Source organism: Carettochelys insculpta, chromosome 29, assembly GCF_033958435.1.
Source record: "Carettochelys insculpta isolate YL-2023 chromosome 29, ASM3395843v1, whole genome shotgun sequence".
In the NCBI taxonomy this organism is placed as follows: Eukaryota; Metazoa; Chordata; order Testudines; family Carettochelyidae; genus Carettochelys; species Carettochelys insculpta.
The window spans coordinates 14,276,132-14,299,923 of NC_134165.1; the positions used below are offsets into that span (position 1 = coordinate 14,276,132).

Here is a 23,792-nt window from a genome sequence, read left to right on the forward strand (position 1 = left end):
CTGCTGCAGTGGAGGGGGCTGGACTTGACAGCTTCTCAGGGTCCCCTCCAGCCTGGCAGGTTATCCCCTTGTGACGGAGAGAGGGGAGCCGAGTGGCTCTGTACGCAGGAGGGTGCTGACAATCTGCTACCCCCGCTCTAACCACCAGCCCCATCTACCCTCCCAGCTCTGGGGAGAGAACCCAGGAGTCCTGGCTCCCAGCGCCCGCAACCTGCAACTCGCCATCCAGCCTTGCTCCCCTCCAGCCAGGAGGGTGAATGTGGCCCCAACCCTGGGCTCCAGTCTGGCCCTTTCAGGGTCAGGAGGCTCGGTGCAGAGCAGGGGTGGGATGCTGGAGCGATGCCTGGGCCGGGCAGGGCCGGGGCTGGGTAAATGCCTGGGCCAGGCAGGGCCAGCACCTGCCAACTTCTGGCTGAGCCATGGGTGACCCGTGGCTCCCTCCCCCCAGCTCCTTCCTGGTGGAGAAGCAGCCGCCCCAGGTGCTGAAGACCCAGACCAAGTTCCAGGCCAGCGTGCGCTTCCTGCTGGGCCCCCGGCTGCTCCTGGCCTCTGCCAAGCCCGTCATGGTCAAGGCTGACATGGTGACGGAGAAGCAGGCCCGGGAGCTGGCGCTGGGGGGCTATGGCACCCTGCTCAGGTGAGCTGGGGGGCAGGGGCCTCTGCTGTACCACCTGCCCTGCCCCCCCGGGGGGGCGTTAACCCCTCGCTGACCTCCCCCCTTTCCCTGCTCCAGCGAAAGCACAGGGGAGATTGTGCACAGCACGGTTGCCCTGGAGACCAACGCCGCCAGCGCCACGTCCTCCGCCACCTTCAAGAGCATGGCGAGTCCAGCGGGGTGACCCCCAAAGGGCCCCAGCGCTGGCGCCAAAAGCCAAGACGGGCTGGAGCAGCAGCAGGGGGATCCGGTGGAGCTGGGGGGAGCCCAGGGCTGGGCTGGGGGTGGGGCTGTGGGTCGGGAGTGAGGGGCACTGGCAGCGCAGGGCTTGGGGGGGCTGTGGGTCAGGAGTGGGGGGAGCCAGCAGGGCCAGGCTGGCGGGGGCTGTGGGTCGGGAGTGAGGGGAGCCAGCAGGGCCAGGCTGGCGGGGGCTGTGGGTCGGGAGTGAGGGGCACTGGCAGCGCAGGGCTTGGGGGGGCTGTGGGTCAGGAGTGGGGGGAGCCAGCAGGGCCAGGCTGGCGGGGGCTGTGGGTCGGGAGTGAGGGGAGCCAGCAGGGCCAGGCTGGCGGGGGCTGTGGGTCGGGAGTGAGGGGCACTGGCAGCGCAGGGCTTGGGGGGGGGCTGTGGGTCGGGAGTGGGGGGAGCCGGCAGGGCTTGGGGGGGCTGTGGGTCAGGAGTGGGGGGAGCCGGCAGGGCCAGGCTGGTGGGGGCTGTGGGTTGGGAGTGAGGAGAGCCGGCAGGGCCAGGCTGGCGGGGGCTGTGGGTCGGGAGTGAGGGGAGCCAGCAGGGCCGGGCTGGCGGGGGCTGTGGGTTGGGAGTGAGGGGCACCAGCAGCACAGGGCTTGGGGGGGCTGTGGGTCGGGAGTGAGGGGAGCCAGCAGGGCCAGGCTGGCAGGGGCTGTGAGTCGGGAGTGAGGGGCACTGGCAGCGCAGGGCTTGGGGGGGCTGTGGGTCAGGAGTGGGGGGAGCCAGCAGGGCCAGGCTGGCGGGGGCTGTGGGTCGGGAGTGAGGGGAGCCAGCAGGGCCAGGCTGGCGGGGGCTGTGGGTCGGGAGTGAGGGGCACTGGCAGCGCAGGGCTTGGGGGGGGCTGTGGGTCGGGAGTGGGGGGAGCCGGCAGGGCTTGGGGGGGCTGTGGGTCAGGAGTGGGGGGAGCCGGCAGGGCCAGGCTGGTGGGGGCTGTGGGTCGGGAGTGAGGGGAGCCAGCAGGGCCAGGCTGGCGGGGGCTGTGGGTCGGGAGTGAGGGGCACTGGCAGCGCAGGGCTTGGGGCTGTGGGTCGGGAGTGGGGGGAGCCGGCAGGGCCAGGCTGGCGGGGGCTGTGGGTCGGGAGTGAGGGGCACTGGCAGCGCAGGGCTTGGGGGGGCTGTGGGTCGGGAGTGAGGAGAGCCGGCAGGGCCAGGCTGGCGGGGGCTGTGGGTCGGGAGTGAGGGGCACTGGCAGCGCAGGGCTTGGGGGGGCTGTGGGTCGGGAGTGAGGAGAGCCGGCAGGGCCAGGCTGGCGGGGGCTGTGGGTCGGGAGTGAGGAGAGCCAGCAGGGCCAGGCTGGTGGGGGCTGTGGGTCGGGAGTGAGGGGAGCCGGCAGGGCCAGGCTGGCGGGGGCTGTGGGTCGGGAGTGAGGGGAGCCGGCAGGGCCAGGCTGGCGGGGCTGTGGGTCGGAAGTGAGGGGAGCCAGCAGCACAGGGCTTGGGGGGGCTGTGGGTCGGGAGTGAGGGGAGCCGGCAGGGCCAGGCTGGCGGGGGCTGTGGGTCGGGAGCGAGGGGCACCAGCAGCACAGGGCTTGGGGGGGCTGTGGGTCGGGAGCAGCTGTGGTGACACCCAGCAAAGGTGCCAGTGACTCTGTCCCGGCAGCTGCTGAAGAGGATCAAACGCTGTGAGCGGAAGGGCTCCGAGTCGGTGACGGAAGAGAAATGCGCCGTACTCTTCAGCACCGACGTCACCTTGGGCCCCGGGAACCTGGTCTTCCGCCTGCAGGTAGGTGGCTGCTGCCCTGGGGGAGCCTGGGTGGGGCAGATCTGGGGGTTCCTTGCCAGGACTCCTGGGTCCGTTTACATCGGTGATGGGCTCAGCCCCGTTCCTACAAGGACACAGACGGGCCAGGGGTCTCACAGTGAGGGCTTGGGAGCAGCAGCTAATCCCTCCAGATCTCCCTGGGCACGGGGCCTACCCTGGGCCAAGTCGTGCGCTCACTGGGCAGGGTTCCCTGTCTGCTGAGCGCTGGGGCAGCTGCCCAGGGGAGGGCCAGAGGCCACCCAGCTGATGAGCAGCGCGACCCCAGCCGGCAGCATGGGCTCCCATCGGCGGTGCCCATCTGTACCTGCCTTGGGGCACGTAAAATTTATTCCGCCTATGGAAGAAATTAGAGGGAACCGGCTGCTGGGATGTCGCCAGCCCCATGCCACGGTGGGGGTCCCCCTGGGCCGCCTGTGACAGGCAGGCATTCTGTGCTCCCGCTTCAGGCCCTGTCCCTGCCCATTGTGGTCATCGTGCATGGAAACCAAGACAACAATGCCAAGGCCACCGTGCTGTGGGACAACGCCTTCTCTGAGCCTGTGAGCCCCATGGGGATGGCGGGGGGGTTGGGGAGCCGGGGTGGGCAGGGGCTGGACATCCCAGGTTCTTTCCCCAGAGCTGGGAAGGGAATAGAGGGGGCTCCCAGATTTCAGCAGAGAGGCCAGAGTCAGAACTCCTGGGTTCTTTAAATTCATAGCTTTTTTTTTTTTGGATGGGTGGGGAGGGGAGGGGAGGGCCGGGTGCCCAGACTCCTGGGTTCTATCCCTGGCCCTAGGAGGGGAGTGGGGTGCAGTGGTTAGAGCGTGCCTTGGGAGGGCTAATGAATAACGACAAGGGGAGTTGAACTCCACCTCGCTGGTTGCCCGGCGCTGCCTCCCTGGGCAGACGGGTCACTGGCGAGGCAGGGCCCTGGCGCCTGAGCCTCCCTCCCTGGCCTGGGCAGGGGCGGGTGCCCTTCGTGGTGGCAGAGCGGGTGCCCTGGGAGAAGATGTGCGAGACGCTCAACCTGCGGTTCATGGCGGAGGTGCAGACCAGCAAGGGGCTGCTGCAGGAACATTACTTCTTCCTGGCCCAGAAAATCTTCAACACCAACAGCGCCAGCCCCGAGGAATTCCACAACCGCAGCGTCTCCTGGGCCCAGTTCAACAAGGTGCGGGGCAGGGGGGTGGGGGCAGCAAGGGGGCTGGGCAGGCTGGGGGGTTGGGGGGCTGGGCAGGTGGTAGGGAGTGGGGTCGGGAGTTGGGCAGGCTGTGGGGCGGGGGGCTGGGCAGGTGGTAGGGAGTGGGGTCGGGGGCTGGGCAGGCTGCAGGGGCTGGGCGCTGCCCTCAGGAACGGGGCTCATCCTCTTTCTCCGGGTGCTTGCAGGAGATCCTGCCTGGCCGGGGATTCACCTTCTGGCAATGGTTCGACGGGGTTCTCGACCTCACCAAGCGGTGCCTCAAGAGCTACTGGTCAGACAGGTACGTGCCCCGGTCTCCCAGCACAGGCTGAGTCAGAGGGCAGGTGTCCCACAAGCCTGGGGGCCGAGCCCAGGCCCCTGCTCTAACCACTAGGTGCCACTCCCCTCTGGGAGCTGGGGGCAGAACCCAGGTGTCCTGCCTGCCAGCCCTTTCCCCGTGCTTTAATCACTAGGCCTCACTCCCCTCCCAAAGCTAGGACTAGATCCCAGGAATCCCGGCTCCTCTGCCCCCTTTCCTTCAACTACCAAACCTCCCTCCCTTCCCAGCCCTGGGGAAAGAACCCAGGCATCCTGAGTCCCAGCCCCCTGGTCTAACCACTAGAGCTCACTGCACTCCTGGAGCTGGGGGGAGCAGAGCCCCGGGGGTGCAGGTTCCCTGGCCCCCCAGGAAAGGTGATCCCTTTCTTGGCCCAGTGAACCAAGAGGGGAGAGGGACCGCGGGTGCAGCTACCTCTGGGATCTGTCTGATCCGTCCGTCCCTCCGTCAGGCTCATCGTCGGCTTCATCAGCAAGCAGTACGTCAGCAAGCTGCTGGGCGCGGCGCCGGACGGGACCTTCCTGCTGCGCTTCAGCGACTCGGAGATCGGCGGCATCACCATCGCCTACGTTCTCCGGGGCCAGGATGGTAGGAGGGGGGCTGGGCTCAGCCCCCGCCAGCGTGGGGCAAGAGAGTGGCTGGGCAGAGGCTCTCCAGCCCCGGCTCTGAGGCGCCCCGTTCTGCCCCCCAGGCTCCAGCCAGGTGGAGAATATTCAGCCCTTCTCCGCCAAGGATCTCCACATCCGCTCCCTGGGTGACCGCATCCGGGACCTGGAGAAGCTGCGCAACCTCTACCCAGACAAGCCCAAGGACCAGGCCTTTGGCATCCACTATAACAGTGAGTGTCCGGGGGCGGGGGGTCTCGCACACCTCCAGGGCCTTCCTCCAGGCCAGACCACAAGAGCTTGGGGGGCAGAGGAGGTCCCCTGGCCCTGCCCCCCCTGCACCCACAGTGGCAGACAGGTGAGATGGAGTGGGGTGGGTGGGTGGGTAGGTGGGTGTATGTGTGTGTGTGTGTGAGAGAGTCTTAGGCTGGATGTCACGGGCAGAGCAGCTCACAGTGGCTAAGGATGACCCCCGGGGCTGTAACCTAAGCTGGCAAGTAACACCTCTGACCTGAGCACAGAGCAGGGAGGAGCCAAGCTGGAGTTTGAATGGGAGGCGGCCGTTAGAAGGGGGAGAGAGAGTTGGGAGCAGCCAGCCTGGCGAGGGGGGAAGCTACACCCCAGAGGGTCACCCCTCGGGCTCTTCTCCCCAGGATGGGTAGGAATGACTGTCTCTGCCGGCTGCACTGACCCCTTTGTGCTCAGCTGCGTCTCTGTCAACTCATAAACTTCCTGTTCTCCCGGCTGAGTGAGAGTCGCTCCTGCCTGCGGACGGGGGCAGCGACTGGGGACCCCTGAACCTCCTTGCAGCAAGGTCCCCTTGCGTTTTTCCCATTCGTGTGCAGAATGAATTCTTTTAGATGCACGGAGGTTTTTGTGCACCACCAGGGAAACACATGCTGGGCGGCATTTGACTCTCTCCTGGGCGGGGGGAGAGCTTAAGGGACCCCTGCTCGCAGGCCCCACCCCCTTCCCAGGGGTTTGGCTTGGGGGGCTAAGGGGGAGGTGTTCACCTGCTTTCTCCCCCTGCAGAGGAGCACACAGGGAAGGACGGGAGAGGCTATGTCTCCACTACCATCAAGATGACAGTGGAAAGGTGGGTGGGAGGGCTGGGGGGTCAGGGCAGCCCCGCTCCACCCCCGCTGCATTGGAGTGGCCCCACCTGGGGGTCCTACAGACAGCAACCGCCTAGTCGTCGTCCCCCCCCCCACCCCGCAACCCCGGTCCCTGTGTCATGGGAGCAGCTGGCAAACACCTCCAGGGAGAGGACACCCCCCAGATCCTGCTCTGTTTCCCTGCTGCATGGGGCTCAGGCAGACACACACCCCCCCGCATTCAGGCACACCCAGAGGCATCCACCCCACTGGGGAGGGTCGGGGCCCTGCACCCCCCAGGCACAGCTGGTCACTGGGCTCCCAGGCCGCTGGGGGGAGGTGTTTGGGGAGGGGGGGCAGGCAGAGAGAGGATGGGGTCGCAGGGAAGGGGTACAATGTGGAGGGGTGGGGGGCACCCAGGACAAATGAAACCCAGGCTGGTGTCTGACCCCCCCCGCCCCTTGCGCCACTGCCTGAACTGCAGGGATGAGACGCTGCCCACCCCGGCGCCCACGTACAGCTTGCCAAGGCCACCCCCGGAGCAGCGCCTGGGACAGGGCTTCCGTCCGCTGATGGCCGTGCCCCACTTCCGGGCCCCCAAGGAGGGCAGCGTCCCCAGCACCTCCCCGTTCCAAAGGTAGGTGCCAGCCAGGCTCTGGGGGCAGCTGGGCCTGCCCCACACTGAGGGCAGGGCTGCTGCGGGAAGATGGCGACAGACCCGGGCCCAGAGCTGGCTGGGGCTGTGGGGTGCGGACGCAGAGCTGTATCCCACTCCAGGGACGAGCGGGTGCATGAGCTGTGTCCTGAGCAAAGCAGGTGTGGGCGGCTCCTCCAGCCCCACAGCTTCTGGGAGAGGGAAAGCCCCAGACCCTAGTCACCCCCCGCAGCCAGCCAGTCTCCCACCTTGGGGCCTGGATTAGGGCCAGTGCCCCTGGGAACAGGCGCTGTGTCTCCCACCACCACCCCAAGCCAGCCAGTCCCCCACCCTGGGGGGCCAGATCGGGGCCAGCGCCCCTAGGAGCAGACCCAGTGTCTCCCTCCAACCTCCACTAGCCAGCCAGTCCCCCACTTGGAGTGGGATCGGGGCTGGCCCCCTCCAGGGAGGGGGCAAGCTCTGTCCCATTCCCCCAACCCTCCTGAGCCAGCCAGCCCAGCTTGCGGGGGGCAGATGTACCTCCTGGGCAGGGGCATTTGCTAAGGGCGCAGGGGCATTGCCTGGTCCCTGGAGAGGAAGGGGTGAATGTCAGCGTACCTGCATCCCGCAGCCCCTCTAACAGCTCCCCCTGTTCTCCCCGCCGCAGCCCCCCACCGCTGCTCCCAACATCTGTGAGTGCCACAGCCCCACCGCTGTCTCTCGGCTCTGGACTCGCCAGCCAGTTTCTGCAGCAGTAAGACACGGGCCCCCCAGCCCTCCCCGGCCCCTGCCAGCTCCCCAGACCCCCCCAACCCTGGGGCCAGATCGGGGCCAGCGTCCCCTGCAGAGAACAGGCCCTGTGCCCCATTCCCCTGCCCCACCAAGCCAGCCAGGCTCTGTCCTGGAGCCAGATTGGGGCCAGTGCCCCCTATCGGGGATAGGCCCTGGCCCCACTCCCCATCCCCTGAGCCTGTCACTCTCTAGGGGCTGGATCGGGGCCAATGCCCCCTATGGGGAACAGCCATTGTGCCCCATTCCCTGTCCCCCTGAACCAGCCAGGACCTGCCCAGCTGGGAGTTGGTGTCCACCCCCCCACCTGCTCCTCCGTACCCCATAGGAATTTGCAGCCCTGGATGCCAGAGGACTTCATGCTCCCGGAGCTGGAGGGCCTGTCTCCTGAGCCCACGGACGAGGAGATGCTGGAGATCCCCCCCTTCCTCGACCATGTCTCGCCCTTCGAGGCCCCACTGCAGCCGCCTCACCTGCTGCCGGGCCGGGGCTCCCTCCCCCACTTGCCGCCTCTCCTCTCCCCTGGCAACAACGTGGACTTGCCCACGGAGGAAGAGTTCTTACGGCTCTTGCACCCCACGCAGATGGAGGAGGCGCTCCCGCCCTCCAGCTTCCTAGACGACCCCATGGTCAACCCCAGCTGGTGACCCCATGGCAGGAGTGCCCCCTGCTGGACGCTGGGAGAACAGCACCCTGCCTGCCCCCTGCTGGGCACTGGGGGAGAACGGCGCCCTGCCCCCTGCTGGGCACTAGGAAGAGAACAGCCTCCTGCCCCCTGCTGGATGCTGGGAGAACAGCGTCCTGCCCCCTGCTGGGCACTAGGGGGAGAACGGCGCCCTGCCCCCTGCTGGACGCTGGGAGAATGGCGCCCTGCCCCCTGCTGGGCACTGGGGGAGAACAGTGCCCTGCCCCCTGCTGGACGCTGGGAGAATGGTGCCTTGCCCCCCACCGCCCCCTGCTGGACGCTGGGAGAACGGTGCCCTGCCCCCTGCTGGGCACTAGGGGGAGAACAGTGCCCTGCCCCCTGCTGGACGCTGGGAGAATGGTGCCTTGCCCCCCGCCCCCTGCTGGATGCTGAAGGAGGGAGGCACCCTGCTGGCCGAGGGCAGGCTGCTGGGGGAGTTGCGCCCACATAGGAGATGCCTGGTAAGGCCCTGGGGTCGCTTGGGGTTTGCCTGCCAGACCCGAGCCTGCGCTTGTGGCCGTGGGGGGGCTTGTGGGGGGGCTGCGTAGCGGTGAGGGGCTCGCCCTGCCCCCACTCACTTCCAACACCACAGCATGGAATGCACCGACCCCCCCCAGTCATGGCTGGCTGGTGCTAAAATAAACCCCAGCTGTGTGGTGAGCTTGCGGGGGCAGCAGACACCCTCTTTCCCTGGAGGTGGGGGTAGAGCCAAGACCCTCCTGGAGGAGCTGGGTGGGCCCTCCTGGGCATCAGGTTAAAGGGCCTACACCTCCCCCAGACTTCCCTGCCCCATCCCTGATCACTTGTACTCCTGCCTTCACCTCCCCATTCAGTTGTTGGGCCCCCCCCCCCCCGCCTTACAGGGGCCTCAGCCCCCCTCCCCCAAACTGCAGAGGGGCCAGCAGCGCCCTCCCGCCCCCTGTGCTACTTCGTTACAGGAAGATTCTTCTTTTTCCTCACTATGGTGCCCATCTCCTGCTGCCCCCACCCCCAGCTGGTGCCCCCTCCTGCCCCCTCGGAGCCTAGCAGCTGGGAGAGGAGCGTAAGCCATAAAATAAAGTTTTATTCCAAAATAACAAAATAAATAATCTACTGTACACCGCGCAAAGGAAACGGCACTAATGCTCTAAGCTGGTGCCCCTGCTGGGATGGGGGCTCAAACCCGTGCTGCTGGGAGCTGGGGGGAGGGGACAGCCCTGCCCGCCCTGGAAAAAGCAGAAGGGAAGTGGCACTGGTGCTCAGGGGTGGGGTCTCCCCCTCCCCTTTGCAGCTGGGGGGTGCTGCCCAGGAGGCTTTTAAAGCTGTTCTGCCCCACGCATCCCTGGTGGGGCTATGGGGGGGGGGCACCTGTTTCTTCCCACATGGGGGAGGGAGCTGTCTGCACTGCAAGGGGCACCAGGTCCCCAGGGTGGGGGGCAGCTGGCGCCTGGGTGTGTGATGCAGGGCAGGTGTGTAAAAGATACCCCCCCAACTGCACGCACCCCCCCTGCAATGGCAAGGGGGGGGAGACGCGGGGGGCAGCGTTCTTTCGGCATTAGCAGAGGCCAGGAGGGGAAAGCCTGGCTCGGCCCAGCCCTGGCACCCCCCCACCAGCTGGCCCCACCCCGACGATGGTCTGGACTGTGACTCCTTCCCTCAGACCCTCACAGCTGCACCCCCAGCCCCACTGTGCTTGCCTGCAGCTCTCTGCCGGGCAGGGCCCACTGCTGCCCTGGCCACACCCTGCCCGGGGGATGGCAAAGTCACCTCCCTTTGCTCCCCCTGAACTGACCACTTCCCCGGGGGGGGAAAGGGGGGCTGGTGGGGGAGATGGGGGCCCACCCTCCTTCCACCAGCTGGCTGCGAGGGGCCGGGGGCAGGGGAGACGACTGGGGATATTGCTGCCAGGGCCCATGGGCACTGCACTCTCAGCCCTGGCTCGCCGGGGTCCGACCGGCAGGGGAGGCTCTGGCTCCACGCGGGGTCCCTGCTCCAGTTCTCCCCGAGCCCTGGGCTGTGACTTGCCCTGGGGCGCGAGAGGCCCCTGGGGCAGCCAGGACGTGTCCAGAAACGTTATTGCTTGGTTAGTGCAGAGGGGATCCTGGGGGCCGTTCACTGCCGGCTCGTCTCCGGCTCCACCTTCACACTGCTGCGGCGGGACTCGGGCTGGGCCGGGGGGCCGTTCTCTGCCAGCCCGTCCTCGAACTCTGGGGGAGACAGGGCCAAGGTCAGCCCGGTGAGCAGCAGCTCCCCTCCTCGGACCCCCCAGCCCGCGCTTGCTTGCAGGTTCACCCTCAGGGATTCCCTGACAGGGTAGCGGGGGTTGGGTTGCAATGCAGAGAGCTGGGCCCCCCCCGCCAAGCACTCCTGGGGGGGCTGCCCAGTCCTCAGCCCCTCAGTAAATGGCCTGCAGCCCCCCCCCCCGCCCCCACTGAACAGCCTTCTCTGGAGGAAACCCCCTCCCCCGCCTCAGCCTGCCCACCCCGACCTGGCTGAATGGGGTTCCCAGGACGTCAGCCACCCACGCCTGCCCACCACCCCCTCCTTCCTCCCACCCCGGCAGGGGGAATTCCCCCGTCCTTTCCTTTTTCCACTCAGTAACTAGTGAGACTGAGAGCAAAGAAAAGAGCAGAGCCCCATCCCCTGCCCTGCTCCCCAAGTGCCCCTCACTCCCCATCCAGAGCCCAGCCCTGCCCCCCAGTGTCCCTCACTCCCCTCCCCCAGCCTGGCCCGGCCTTGCCCCCCGCGCCCCTCACTCCCCACCCACAGCCCAGCCCTGCGCCCCCCCCAATGCCCGTCACTCCCCACCTGCAGCCCGGCCCTGCCCCCCAGTGCCCGTCACTCCCAGCCCGGCCAGGCCCTGCACCCCCCAATGCCCCTCACTCCCCACATGCAGCCTGGCCCTGCCCCCCAGTGACCCTCACTCCCCACCCACAGCCCGGCCCTGCCCCCCAGTGACCCTCACTCCCCACCCACAGCCTCTGCCAGCCTGGCCCTGGGCCCTGCAGCCCAGCCCTGCCCCCCAAGTGCCCTCACTCCCAACCCACAGCCCCTACACCCCCCACCCTCTCAGCTCTGGCCCTGCCCCTCACTCCCGACCCACAGCCCGGCCCTGCCCTGAGCCCAAAGCACATCTGATCCCGCCAGGGCAGCGTAGCCTGACCCGGGCAGGGGAACAGCCCAAGTGGACACAGATGCTGGGCGGGGCCGATCTCTTCCCCCGGGCTGCCTGGAGCCTGCCGTGCCCCCACTCTCCCAGGCCCCGAGACCCCCCTCGTCCTCCCCCCGAGGGGGAGCTCACCTGGGCCCGGGGACTTGCCTGGCAGGCAGGGGCTGAGGTGCCCCCCCCGTTCGTGGGACACCAGCCGGGCCAGGCGCAGCCCCTCGTCCATCAGCGTCTGCTGCAGGATGTGACGGCTCCAGAGCCCGTGGGGGGGGAGGCTGAGGGGCAGGTCAGGGGCAGCGCTGGGGGGCGGCGTGAGGCGGGGGCAGGGTCCCACGCCTGCAGAGAGTCAGCGTGTCAGTGGGGGGACGGGAGGTACGCAGCAGGCACTGGGGGGGTGTCTCTGCCCCCCCCCACAGCTGATGGAAACCTGGGCAGCCCCCCCCCTACCCCTCATAACAAGGCAGAAGGAAGGAGCCACATCCTGCCCCCGATACTCACCCGGCAGGTGCCCGTCCAGGCTCTCTCCAGACAGGCTAGCTGCATCCTCCTCCAGGCTGGCTCTGTATGGGGGGGCGTAGGCCTCCGCCGCCCCCGGCAGCTGCAAGGGCTCGGGGCGGCTCTGCTCCCCCACCTGCAGGCGAGGGGGCTGTTAGAGTGGGGAGCGGGGACACGAGCTGAGCCAGACCTGTCCCATGTGGGCAGGGGTGCCAGGCAGCGCTCTCCTGCTGGCCCTGCGCTGTCCGACAGCCCTGGCTGCTGGGGACAGCTGGGGCAGCCGGCAGCTCGTAGCCTGGGGAAGCAACTCCCCAGCCGTGCCAGCTCCCTGCTCCGTTTTGCCTCCCCTGCACCACCAAAGCTGCGGTTGTCCCCCCCTGCCCGGCGCTCAGCCACATGCACGCCCAGGGCACAGGTCTGGGCCTAGCACCCACCTCCTGCTTCAGCCGCTTGGGCTGCACAGCTCCGCTCTCATCCAGGTGCAGCCTGCAGGGAAGGTACAGGACATGGTGTTAGGGGCAGAAGGGCTCAGGCCCCGGTGCACAGACCCTGCAGCCTGGGGCAAAGGACAGCAGAGCCAACCGGCCAGGGACTCCTCCGACTTGCCTGCCCGTCGCTTCCTCTGCCAGGGTGGAGGGACTAAGCCAGGGGCCTGAGCCACACCCTGCAGGGGGGCCGTGGGGATTTTAACACCCCCCCCAGCCGTGACAGCCCCACGCTGATGCCTGCAACCTGGCTCCCCCGGCCCTTCCTGACACCTTCCCCTGCCCACCCTGAAACACTGCACCTGGGAAACTAGCCCCAGCCAAAGGGGAGCTCAGGCTGTGAGCAGCTGGGTAGGAATCATCCCCACCCGAGGAGCAGCACTGGGGGCAGGTGCACAGCGAGGGGCACAGGTGGCTGGCTGGGAAGAGGTGGGAGGTCCCCGTCCCACCCACCTGGAGGGAGCAGGCAGAGCAGCTCTGCTGGGTGTTGTGGGCAGGTGCAGGGCTGTGGGGCAGAGCCTGCAGCCCCCCAAGACCTACATGTCCCCTGTGTCCGGCTCATCACCCCACTGTCCTCCCCTCTTCCCTTGTGCCCCTGCACCCCCAGCCCCTCTCCAGCCTCTGCTCAGCCCCAGCTGCCCCCTCCTTGCCAGGAGACACCTGGCCTGGCAGGGCCCCCCCAGGAGGGGCTCACCTCGCTCCCTTGAGCGAGGACAGGTAGGTGCTCTCCCGGGCCACCTGGCGCGACAGGGAGAAGAGCTCCACGCGCCGCAGCAGCAGCGTCTGGTCCCGCAGGCAGAACTGCGCCGCCGCCTCGTTGATGGTCAACTGGGGGGCAGAGACGGGTCTGTGAGTGGGGGGGAGGGGACCCGAGGAGCCCCAGTACCACAGCGAGGGGCAGAGGGGCCAAAGGCCAGTAAAGGCGGCAGGGACAGGCAGCGCCAGGGAGGCAGGGCAAGGGGCCAGGAGACAACCCAGGCAGCCGGGCTCCCAGCCCCTCTGCCCCATCCCACCCCAGAGGTGGCTGCATCGCATGGCCAGGCGAGGGCCGCCCAGCCCCCTCTCCCCGGGCTTGCCTCGTGCAGCGTGAGCGGCTTCCCGTCGCGGCGCCGGGCCTCGCCCCGCCCGTAGATGGCGCTGTGCCGCCGGATCTCTTCCTCCTTGCGCCGGTCCCCGTCCTCCATGCGGAAGATGTGGCCCATGGCCTTGGCCAGCTTCTTGTTCAGCTTCAGCAGGGCCCGGAGCTCGGCCTCGCCCCCCCGGGGGCAGCTCCCCAGCAGCCGTTCCACGCCCTCCGCCACTGCCCGCACCAGCTCCGGCTCCAGCAGCTCCGGGGCCGCCGGCTCCCCGCCCCCCGGCGAGAAGGGTGGCGGCCCCCCGTCCTCATCCCCCCCACCCCCTTCCAACTCCGGTGTGCTCCGCCCTGGCCACTGCGGGCCAGGCAGGGGGGACAGCTTCTCCCCTGGCTCCGAGGGGCTGCGGGCGGGTGGCGTGGCCTGCCCGCTGCCCCCCTTGCCCGGGCCCTCGCTGGGGCTGGCGTGCCCGTTGCTCAGCGCCTTGCGCCCGCCGGGCTCTGCCAGCTTGAAGAGGGGGATGCTGCAGACGGGCAGGGAGGCCACGGGCTGGCTGAAGAGGGCGGGGTTGGATGCCCACTCCCGCAGTGCCTTCTGCAGGCGCCGGACGTGCAGGGGTTTGCTGGCCATGCCCACCAGCGCCATGATCTCCAGAAACTCTTCCTCGCCCGCCTCGCACAGCTGCTGCACGTCGTCCCCGCCCTGCTGGATGAAGGTCTCGTAGTAGCCCAGCAGGTTGGCCCGTTGCAGCACGCGGTAGAGCTGCAGCTCGCCCAGGGTGCGGGGCAGGGCCATGGTGAGGGGAAGGCCTGCGGGGGGGAAGAGGAGGCGTCAGGGCCAGAGCCGGGAGTGGGGTGCATGAGTCCAACGAGGACCCTGGAGCCACCGAGCTGGCCCCAGCCCAGGACGGGAGTGGTCAGAGCCGGGGGCACTGAGCCAAGGGCTCCCGCTCTGCCCAGTGCCCTCGCCTCCCTGCACTGCAGAGCTGTAACCCCCCCCCACACGCACACTGCACTTCACACTGTACCCCACCAACCCTCCCACCCTGTGCCATGGCCTCCCTAGCTCCACCAACCGAGCCCAGCACCCTCACCTCCCTGCACTGCATGCCTGTAACCCCTCACTGCATGCCACACTGCACCCACCCATCCAGCACCTTCCCCTCCCTTCACTGCATGGCTGTAACCCCCCACTGCACGCCACCATGCACCCACCTATGCAGCACCGTCACCTCCCTGCACTGCAGGGCTGTAACCCCTCACTGCACCCCACCAACCACCCACCCTGCACACTGCACCCTCACCTCCTTGCAGTGCCTGGCTGCAAACTCCACCCCCATCACTGCACACAGGCTCCCAGCACCCTAACTTTCCTGCACTGAGTGACTGCAGCCCCTCCTGCCCCCCCCTTCATTCCAAATTGTTCTCCACTAGCCTCCCTGCACTGCCCACCGCCCTAACCTGCCCGCACAGCACGGCCTTATCTCCCACTGCACCCACACCCAGCGCCTCCTTCGCACGTTCCTGTGCGGCCCAGCCCTCGCCTCCTGGGCCTGGGATTTTCGCAGCAGGACCCCTGTCAGTGGTGGTGCCCCAGTCCTGCTTTTGCCTGTGCCACTGGGACCTGAGCCGCCCGCGGGTGGACTGGAGTGCATGTGTGCAGGGTTGGGGGGGGCTCCTCCAGGGATCTGCACGCACACCCTCCCCCAGCACACAGGCCCTGGCAGCTCAACCATAGAGCCCCTGCAAGCTGGAGGGTCTCTGGCCATCACGCAAGTAGCCTGCAGAGGCAGTGGCAATGTCTCAGTGCCCGTGGGGGAGGCGCACCCAAGATACGTTCCGGCACCCAGCCTCTGCACCGCCCCCCCCCCGGGGGCAATGCCCAGCACAGACGGGGTGCTGGGGCTGGGAGGTGCCAGCGGCTTCCCAGTTCCCCACCCCCACCACCTTCCCCAGTGCTCAGCCTCATCGCCCCTCCCCACAAGAAGCTGAGAGCAGTAACATAGGGGCACAGTCCTCACAGGGCCCCCCCAGTGCCACTCTTTGCAGCAGGGCAGCCAGCCGCCTCCCGCCCCCCAGCCACAGCGACAGCAGCACCAGGAGAGCGAGGGGCAGATACTATTCCTGGACGTGGGGGGAATCCAGAGGGGGAGGAAAGGGCACCGGTAGCTTCCCGCATTCCTGGAGACCCCCGGAGTGTCCCCTGCCCCCGGGGCATCTCCCCACATCCCCACAGAACCAGGCCAACCTCCCCTCCGCCAGCCCTGACTCGCACCGCCTGTCCCGTGACAGCCCCCAGCACCAACCCCCCGTCCCAGCAGACCCTGCATCGCCACCCCCCACCATGACAGCCCTGCCCCCAGCTCTCCCCTGGGGACTCCCTAACTCTTCCCATTGCCAGCGCCCGCCCCCACCCTGCAGCCAGGACCCCCCCTTTCTGTGCCAGCTCCCCCCACCCCAACTCCTCCCCGCTATCAGCCCCTGCCCCACTGCTGTTCCCACGTGCCAGCCCCCTCCCACCGCCACCCCCCTGAGCCAACCCCCCAAATGCCCCCGGCTCCCCTCCGCCCCCACGTGCCAGCCCCCCCCCTCGCCAGCCCCGCCCTGTGCCAGCCCCCCACGTGCCAGCCCCTCCCCCACTTACTGGCCTGGCTGGGGCCGGAGCCGGAGCCGGAGCCGCGCCCGGCCGCTCTCGCTCCCAGCTCCGCGGCGCCTCGCCCGGGCATGGAGGGCGGCGGGGCCGGGCGGGGGCTCGGCGGGGTCCCCGCTGCCCCGGGCCGACTGGATCGCGCCGCACTCCCCGCTCGGCACCGGCCGCTGCGCTCTGCGCGCCGCCCACACCGGATTTACAGAGAAATAGGAGCGCCCGGCTGAGCTGCGCGGAGCGGGGGCGGCTGCGGGGGCGGGTTCCAGCGGCGCCTCCCTCCCGCCCGCCCTCCGCCGGGCCGGGCCCCCCCCCGGGGAACGTGGGGAGCAATGGGGACCCCCAGCGGGGAAGTGGCAGTTGCAGGTAGGGCAGCTCTCGGGGGCAGAGCCAGAGCGCTGGGGAGCCCCCCCGGGTCACAAGGCGCCTCCCCGGGGGGAGGCCTGGGGGAGCCCACCCCCAGCCTGAGCAAGCCCCGGGGGCCTGCCCTGGTGACCGGGCTGGGGGCTGTCAGGGGGTGGCGCGTGGGTGGGGGGCAGTGCCTGAGGAGCCCCCAGCATCCTGCTGGGTGCCCTGTGTCGCCTCACCCCCTGCAGCAGCGGCGCGGCCTAGTTGGATAACAGCCTTATACTGCTGCTGCCAGGCAATGGTGCTGCTCCCCTGGCTCCAAGCGCATAGGCCTGGGTAAGACCCTCCACAGGGGCGGGAGCAGGGCCCGGCCCAGCACTCCAAGCAGCCCACACGCACTGTCTGAGCGCCGGGCTCTGCTGCGGGGAGGGAGCAGTGATTCATCTCGCTAGCAGAGAGGTCAGGGCGTGGGCTGGCTCTGCCCCCTCCTTCCCTCCGCCCTAAGTGGAGGGCGGGAGGGGGGCGCGGCCAGATATGGGAGGCAGCACCTGCGCGGGGGAGGTTGGCTGTAACAGCCGAGCACAGGGCCCAGAAAGTGCCCCCAGAGGGCGGGTGGTTTGGCTGGCACAGAGAATTACAACCCGGATGGCTCCACTCCTGTGCGTGAGGAGAGCTCTCACATACCAGGCAATCTTACTGTCAATTAGAGCAGCCTTGGGGCTGCTGTCACTTACGCTCCTCTCCCCACACCACTGGGACTGCAGAGAATGCCCATAGTGTTCTATGCTCAGGCCCTGCCTTCCACCTGCCGCAGGCCAGAGAGGCCTCTGTGTGGGGTGGAGGGTCTCACAGGGTTCCTCTGTGGGGCTAGGGCAGCTGAGAGGGTCACAAGGCCCTCACCCCTTCCTGGCGGCCTCCACAACAAGGGGCTCGGAATGGGAGGAGGGGCTTGGTGATGGGACTGATGCTGTGTGGAGGCTTTGGCTCATGTGCATCCCTGGTTGCTATAGTAACCCTGAGCATCATCATCATCATCATCTCCACGGTGATGTGGTTGCCACGGTGCCCTGAGAAACACCTGTGCAGCTAGGCCCAGCCCAGACAGCAAGGGCTGAATGGCCAATGCCCACCCTCAGCCCATTTTGCTGCTTTGAGGGGTGGTGGGAAGAAATGGGGGAACCCACAGCACCAGGGCAAAAGTGAAATCAAGCACTTGCTGGGCACCCAGTCTTGGTAGCATATCGCCACCAGCTAGGAACAAGGGTGGTCTTCATTAAGTTTCAGAGTCAACGCTCCCGCCCAGAACTGTCGGCAGACTCAGGCTGGGTGGGTTTCGGTGCTACTGGTGGTGGCTAGATGCCAAACTGTGGTTTGGGTAGAAAAGGGGCTTTGTCACAAACAGGCAGCCTCCCGGGAACAGCTGCTCGGGGCCCAACTCCCCAGGATGCTGCCACACATGCCAGCCATGGGCACCAGTCCATCGTCGTGTTGTCACACCCCAGGGTCATGGTGCAAACACTGGTGCCCAGGGCAGGGTGCTGGTGAATCCTGTTCTGGTCTGTCTCCCCCTTCTACCCCAGGACACCCGCTTTTGGTCAGCATGAGAAATATCCCCACTCTGGAATGGCCTCTCCTGACACATTCTCCCCCAGCACTCCGGAATCTGCAGCTGTCTCTGCAGCCAGGGTGTGAATCTGGTTCTCCTAAAATGCTCAGCCAGATCCCCGGCTGGCATGAATGGGCCATAGCTCAATTGGAGTCAATGAGGCCAGATTCCTGGCTGGCATGAATGGGCCATCCCTCCATGGAGGGCAATGGGGTCAGAACCCCATTTGTTGTGAATGGGCTGTTGCTCCATCGGTGTCAGTGGGGCTGGATCTCTGGCTGGCGTGAATGGGCCACAACTCCATTGAAGGCAACGGGGCCAGATCCCCAGCTGGCCTGAATGGGCTGTTGCTCCATGGGGGGAGATCAATGGGCTCAGGTCCCCGCTGGCGTGAATAGGCCATTACTCCATGGCAGTGAATGAGGCTGGATCTCGCTGGGTGAGTGGGCCATTGCTGCATGGGGGTCTCTGGAGCTGGGTCCCCAGCTGGTGCTGATGCAGTCTGCTCCACTGAAGTTGGTGATGATACATCAGCTGAGGGTCTAACCCCTTGTTTGTTGGTAACCCCTTGGAGTCCCCAGGCTCCCCCCATCACGTGCACCCGTACCACCTGCCGTTCCCCCACCATCTGCTGTCTCGACTCCTCTTGGGTTTAAGTATTTTTTTCCATTGATAATACCGCAGCCCCCACCTGCTGCTGGGTGATTCTTGTAGGGTTGCCTGTGAGCACCAGCTTGTTGTTGCAGGAGGGCTGGGGAGCAGGAAGCCCTTGTGAGGCTGCAGGACAGGGCTGAGCTGGGGGGAAATCAGGGAGCAGGGATGAGCAGCAGCTGGCTGATGAACAGTTGCCCACTGTTGTCTTTTCTTCTCCCTGCTGCTGCCCTCCCCACTCCCAGCCACGTCCCCGCCCTTTTCCCCTCCCCTCCTAACCCCCCTATGCCACCCCTGCCCATCCCCCATTCCCTCCTGCCCCTTGCTCCACTGTGCCCACAGAGCGCATGCAGCCATGATCTGGCAGCTATTTATAGCCCTGTTCTGGGCTGCGGCGCAGGCTGGTGGCTCAGTGAGGTGGCAGGGCTGGGGCTGCCTGGCACCTGCCCAAACCCACCCCCTCACCACCAGGCCACAGGGACAGCCTTTCCTGGTCCCAGTGCCCAGGGCCTCTGCCGAGCGCAGGCTGGTCTGGAATGTGGGGAGGTGGGATGATGTGAGGGCCCTGGAGGATTTGTGCGATGGACTAACAGTGTGACTCACTGTGACTCTGGGGAGCAGAATTGCTCCCATGCTGAACCCCACAGCCCCCTGCCAGCCCAGCCTCGGGTTCTCCCCCACTCTACCAGTGCCTGGGCTCCCCAGCTCTGTGGTGCCCTGCACTCCCAACCCGCAGCCCCAGCCAGCCCAGCCCTGGGCTCACCACCCCTGGCTTTGCAGCTCCTCACCAGCCAGCCACAGGGGCAGTGAGATGTCGTGGATCACTGCAGCACCCCTTACCAGGCTGGGGGCGGGAGCTGCCATGCCTTGGGCCAGGGAAAGGAGTGGGCTGTGAGCTGCTGGTTGGATTCTTGCTTCCAGCTTCAATATGGGCAAGAAGACACTGCAAGGGGAAGGACTTTATTCAGAGAGGCCAGAGTTGGGACATAAGGCCTGCTGGGGACCAGCAGCTGGCAGGGGAGCTGGGTACCAGAATGAACAAACTCTGTCATAGCATCTCACTTCAGCCTGTTGATCCCGACCCACAGCCCCTGCTAGCCCAGCCCTGGGCTCCTCCCAGGTCCATTGGTGTCCTTCACGCCTGGCCTGCAGCCCAGTTCTGGGCTCCTGCAGTTCTTCCAGTGCCCCTCACTCCTGATCAACAGCAGTTCCCTGCGCCAGACCCAACAATAGCCCCTGGTGTGGGGTCGCGCTCTCAGGCAAGGACCACACTGTTGGGCTGAGTCAGGAAGCCCAGATTCTGCCTCCCAGACTAGGTGATGCCCCATGTGGCTTCTCCTCCATCCTCATTAGCTATGGGCACCCACATATGGAAAAGCCACATAGGCCCCTCCCCCAAGCTGTGTTCTCATTAGCACCCCTGTGTTCTAGCAAGGGAAACTGAGGCACTGGACTCTTCCCCCTGCTGTGCCCCCCGACAGAAGGCACAGGACAAGTCAGAGGGAGCGCTGGGGATAAAACCCATGAGTCCTGGCTCCTGGTGCTGTAACACAGTAGCTCCCACACCTCTCCCAGTGCTGGGCCTGGAACCCACGTGTCCAGGGTGGAGGGGGCTGAGCTGCTCCAGGCCCTTGGGAGGATGTGGGACTGGGACCTCCCAAAGCATTGTAGAGATTGGAGTGCAGAGAAGTCCAGTCCGTCCCTTGCAGCTGGAGATTGGGGCGGCTGCATAGGGCTGAGGGCTGCTAGTCCTCCCCGGGGATGTGGGGTTTTACCCCAAAGGAAAATGTGAGTGTGACCCCCAGGGCTGTAGGATAGTCCCCCATGAGTGATCTGGGGTTCCATCCCCCCAGGCTGTGAGATCAGACACCCCCTGGATCTGGGACTCCAGCCTTCCCCCCCCATGTAGGATCAGACCACCCCCGATCTGGGGATCCACCCCCCCACAAGAATGTAGGATGGGCCCCTCTGAGTGATCTGGGCTTCCACCCCCCAAAGCTGTGGGATCAGCCCTCCCCATCTGGGCTTCCACCCCCGGGGCTTGGGGGATCACAGCGTCCCCCCGCACCCTGCCCCCTCCCGCCGGCTCCGGGAGCTATTTGGGGCCGGGCGGGCTGGAATTCACTGGCCCGTCCCCACGTGCTCCTCGCCCCCTCGATGACGCACATCCCCCGCCCACGCGGCCGGAGCTGGCTCCGCGAGAGCCCGGCTGCCGCCCACGGGCCGGGCCCAGCTGGAGAGGGGGTGACCAGCGGCCCCTGCAACCGCGAGCCGCTCCCGCTCCGCTCTGCTCCCCGGCTGCACATGCAGCTGTCTCGGGCTCTGACCATTGGGTGGCACTACCCTGCCAGAGCCACCGAGTCGCCCAGGAGTCCTGGGGCCCAGCCCCCACCCTCCCCCAACTCTAACCACTGGGCCACACCCCCTTCTGAGAGCAGCAGGTAGATAGAGGGTCCTGGCTCCCAGCACCCTCCCCCCTGAGCCACCCCTGTTCTAACCACTGTACCACGCTCTCTCCTGCAGTCAGGTTGGAGCCCAGGAGCCCTGGAACCTACCACCAGCCTTCCCCCCTGCCCCTCTGCTATATCATTCTAGACCTGCCACGCACACTCACTGCCTGGAGCTGGGGCTAGAACCCAGGAGTCCTGGCTCTGGAAGGGGAGCAGGGTCTACTGCTTAGAGCAGGGAACTAAGAGGACTCCTAGGCACAGCTCCCAGCTCGGGGGCGGGGGGGCACTGGCAATTCAGGACTCTGGGTTCTATGCCCCCAAGCTCCCCACACCTGAGGATGATGGGGCCCTCCCAGCTAGGGACCAGAAGACCCCCAGACTCTGCACGGCTCACGCTGGTGCTGGAGCGGAAGTAGGGGGTGAGTAGGGAGGACTTGCCCCCAGGAGGGGCCACAGCCCCCTCCTCCCATGCGCCTGGCCTGAAGGGGGGACAACTCCCTGCCAGCTCAGCAGCCCCACAGCTGGCAGGAAGCGGCGGCCCGGCTTGATGCCCAGAGGGAGCTGAGCCCCGTGGGCAGTGTGTGGGCACAGCCCTGCGAGCTCCCTGAGCAAGAAAATATTTGGCATGAAAGTGCCAGGCGGGGGCTGGGCACAGCAGGATCTCCAAGAATCTGCCAAGGGGTGCCCCTCCCCCTCTGCTCTCTCTTTCCTGGTATGTCTCCCTCCCCGACCCAGTTCTCCCTCCTCCAGCCCCAACCTTCCTTCCCCCTGCCCCCCACCCACAGATGAACCCACCTCCCATCCCTCTGCGTTTCCGGCTGCTGTCCCACCTCACAGGCAGCTGCATTTCAGCCTTGGGAGAGGGCTCCTCTTCCAAACAACGACCGCGCTGCAACCCAGAGGCAGCTGCATTCCAGCACGGGGCGGGGAGGGGAGGGAGGAAAAAGCCATATAAGTAGGTACCATGCCACACCCCAGAAGTGGCTGCATCTCAGGGCGGGGGAAGAGATTGCTGTACAGCCCGTTGCTGCCCCACTTTCTGGAAGCAGCGCATTTCAGCAGCAGAAACGTTTCTGGGCTGGAACGTGGGAGTTTATGTCGAAGGTAGCGAGGGCATTTGGGGGATCACACAGGAGTGCTTAATTAGTGCTTATTACACACCTGGTCTGGGATACTATGAAGACCAAAAATCATAACACTGCTGATCCTCCGGACAGGCCACAGGGTCTAACGGACAGAACGCTGGCCTCAGACTCCCAGGTTTTGGCCTCTATTCCCGGCTCTCTTCTACCGACCTACTGGGTGACCTGAGTCAAGTTCCTCCCCCTACAACCTCAGTGACTCAGTTTCCCTTCCTGGCTTTTGTCAGTGCTAAGTGCTTTGGGGCAGGGCCTGTCTCTCCCTGCAGCACTTGAACTTGAATGGGTGTGGCTGGAGATAGTGGCTCTCTGGTCCAGGCTTTTCAGCTCTGCTGGGGGTGGCCCTGTGAGCGCTGGGCCAGGCCCTCCTTGCTAATTTCCACCCCAGCTGCAAATGCCTGTGTTCCACACCCCATCTCCCCGCCAGCGGGGGCCGGAGCAGAGCCACAAATGGCAGCAGCGAGTGGGAGGGACAGAAAGACACGCAACCCTCCTGCCGCCCACCCCCCATGCTGCACCTTGGCCTAGGGAAATTACCCTTAGAGAACGGCCCCAGGCAAGGGAAAAGCTTGTGAACTGCACTTTATGCCTCTGCCCCAGGTTCACTTTGTAGGAGGCTCAAGCAGGATTGTTACGTCCAGGGCTGAGCCCCTGGCAAGGGCTGTCCCGCGTGGTGGTTTGGTTGTCACTGCTGGCGGCTGGCAGGGGATCACCCCCGTGTGACAGCGACTGAGAGGCCAACTGGTGCTTTCATTCCCTCCTGGCAATTGGGATGAGATTTCGATGGAGGTGGCAGGAGGGGGCAAGCGCAGGATTTGTCAACTCAGGGGCCTGCCCAGCAGCCTGCCTGTTGCCCTCTAACCACGAGGTCCAGCAGCCCCAGAGATGCTTGAAAGGACAAAAAAGCCCGCCCAGGACCTGGACACAGGTGCGTTTCTGCATGGGAACCCCCGCCTCTGTCAGCAGACGCCCTGCGGCCCCATGTTTCATTGCTCCATCATGCATGGGTCTGTGGCACACTGTTGTGCCTTGTTCTACCCAGCAGCTGCAGCTGAGAGCAGAATAAAAACGCCAACAGCCAGAAAACTGGGAAAGGTCCCAGGAAGAGCTTCATAATACATCTCCCCTTGACAAAGCCCAGGTCCCTGGCTCTGTTTTAGCCCAGAGGAGTCATATTTCCACACTTAAGGCAGGCAGTGAGTAACTGCCATGCTTGGAATGATCCTGCTGAACCCAAATTAATTGTCCTTCTTCAAAGCCCCTTTTGCAGAAAGCAGAAGCCTCCTGAATGCAGTGGGTAGCACAGCTCATGCCAGGAACACAGCCAGCTGCCTCTCCGTGGAGGTATAGAGACGTCGACTGCATCTCAGCTTTCCAGGGGCCACCGTTGCTGCAGGGTGAGCCCGCCCTGGGCTCAGTGGAGTTTGCAGCTGGGGGCGAATGCAGCCTGAAGCGCTTGGTGAGACCGTTTAGCTCCCTTAAAGCGTCACGTCCGCCCGCCCACACGCCGCCTTGCAAGCTGGTGCTGCTGTCAGGAGTTCCTGGACTCTGGATCTCCATTAAAGGCTGGGAGAGAACCAGGAGCCTGAGCAGGACTAGGCAGAAGCTGTACCCTGCTCTGATCTGCAGGGCTGATTTCTTTAGCTGCTTGGCAGCTGTTTGCAGGGTCTGGCAGCCTCCTTTGCAGACCCCCCAGAGGTTAGGCCCTGTCTGAACCCAGAGGGGGCAAATATTAAGAAACCCAAGAGCTCACTGTCTAACTAGCAAGAGGAGAAACTGAGGCACAATGAGG

At 66.3% G+C, this 23,792-nt stretch overlaps 2 protein-coding genes across 6 annotated transcripts in view; one reads left to right on the forward strand and one right to left on the reverse strand.

The window, feature by feature from the left end:
* The window catches only part of STAT6 (signal transducer and activator of transcription 6), a 21,116-nt gene extending 12,108 nt beyond the window's left edge, over nt 1–9,008 (forward strand). For 2 of the 3 annotated variants that reach the window (XM_074979495.1, XM_074979497.1), the window contains 12 exons: nt 449–637; nt 734–821; nt 2,501–2,623; nt 3,109–3,201; nt 3,606–3,812; nt 4,028–4,122; nt 4,610–4,746; nt 4,850–4,996; nt 5,796–5,859; nt 6,342–6,494; nt 7,159–7,245; nt 7,609–9,008. In XM_074979495.1, the coding sequence (XP_074835596.1) occupies nt 449–637; nt 734–821; nt 2,501–2,623; nt 3,109–3,201; nt 3,606–3,812; nt 4,028–4,122; nt 4,610–4,746; nt 4,850–4,996; nt 5,796–5,859; nt 6,342–6,494; nt 7,159–7,245; nt 7,609–7,927 (1,702 nt within the window). In that variant the 3' untranslated portion in view covers nt 7,928–9,008. Of the gene's footprint in view, nt 1–448; nt 638–733; nt 822–2,500; nt 2,624–3,108; nt 3,202–3,605; nt 3,813–4,027; nt 4,123–4,609; nt 4,747–4,849; nt 4,997–5,795; nt 5,860–6,341; nt 6,495–7,158; nt 7,246–7,608 lie in introns of those variants that run through there. The other variant, XR_012642754.1, reaches the window with a different exon arrangement.
* Nucleotides 9,009–16,118, reverse strand: NAB2 (NGFI-A binding protein 2). 3 transcript variants are annotated; one of them, XM_074979499.1, is made up of 7 exons: nt 15,807–16,118; nt 13,167–13,972; nt 12,785–12,918; nt 12,040–12,091; nt 11,609–11,741; nt 11,264–11,446; nt 9,009–10,151 (listed from the first exon to the last, which is right to left on the reverse strand). In XM_074979499.1, exons 1-7 carry the CDS (start codon nt 15,886–15,888, stop codon nt 10,057–10,059), a joined length of 1,485 nt encoding a protein of 494 aa, XP_074835600.1. In that variant the 5' UTR covers nt 15,889–16,118; the 3' UTR covers nt 9,009–10,056. The 3 variants fall into 3 exon arrangements, with proteins under 3 accessions (XP_074835600.1, XP_074835599.1, XP_074835601.1); XM_074979498.1 differs by having other exon boundaries at nt 11,246–11,446; nt 15,807–16,117; XM_074979500.1 differs by lacking the exon at nt 11,264–11,446 and having other exon boundaries at nt 15,807–16,117.
* Nucleotides 16,119–23,792: the final 7,674 nt, after the last annotated feature.

Excerpts from the sequence above, each read along its gene's own strand:
- NAB2 (XM_074979498.1), bottom strand. The coding sequence starts at position 15,888 with ATGCCCGGGCGAGGCGCCGCGGAGCTGGGAGCGAGAGCGGCCGGGCGC. Across the intron at positions 13,973-15,806 it reads CTCCGGCCCCAGCCAGGCCA|GCCTTCCCCTCACCATGGCC; the intron begins GTAAGTGGGGGA and ends TCCCCCCCGCAG. Across the intron at positions 12,919-13,166 it reads AGCCGCTCACGCTGCACGAG|TTGACCATCAACGAGGCGGC; the intron begins GCAAGCCCGGGG and ends TCTGCCCCCCAG.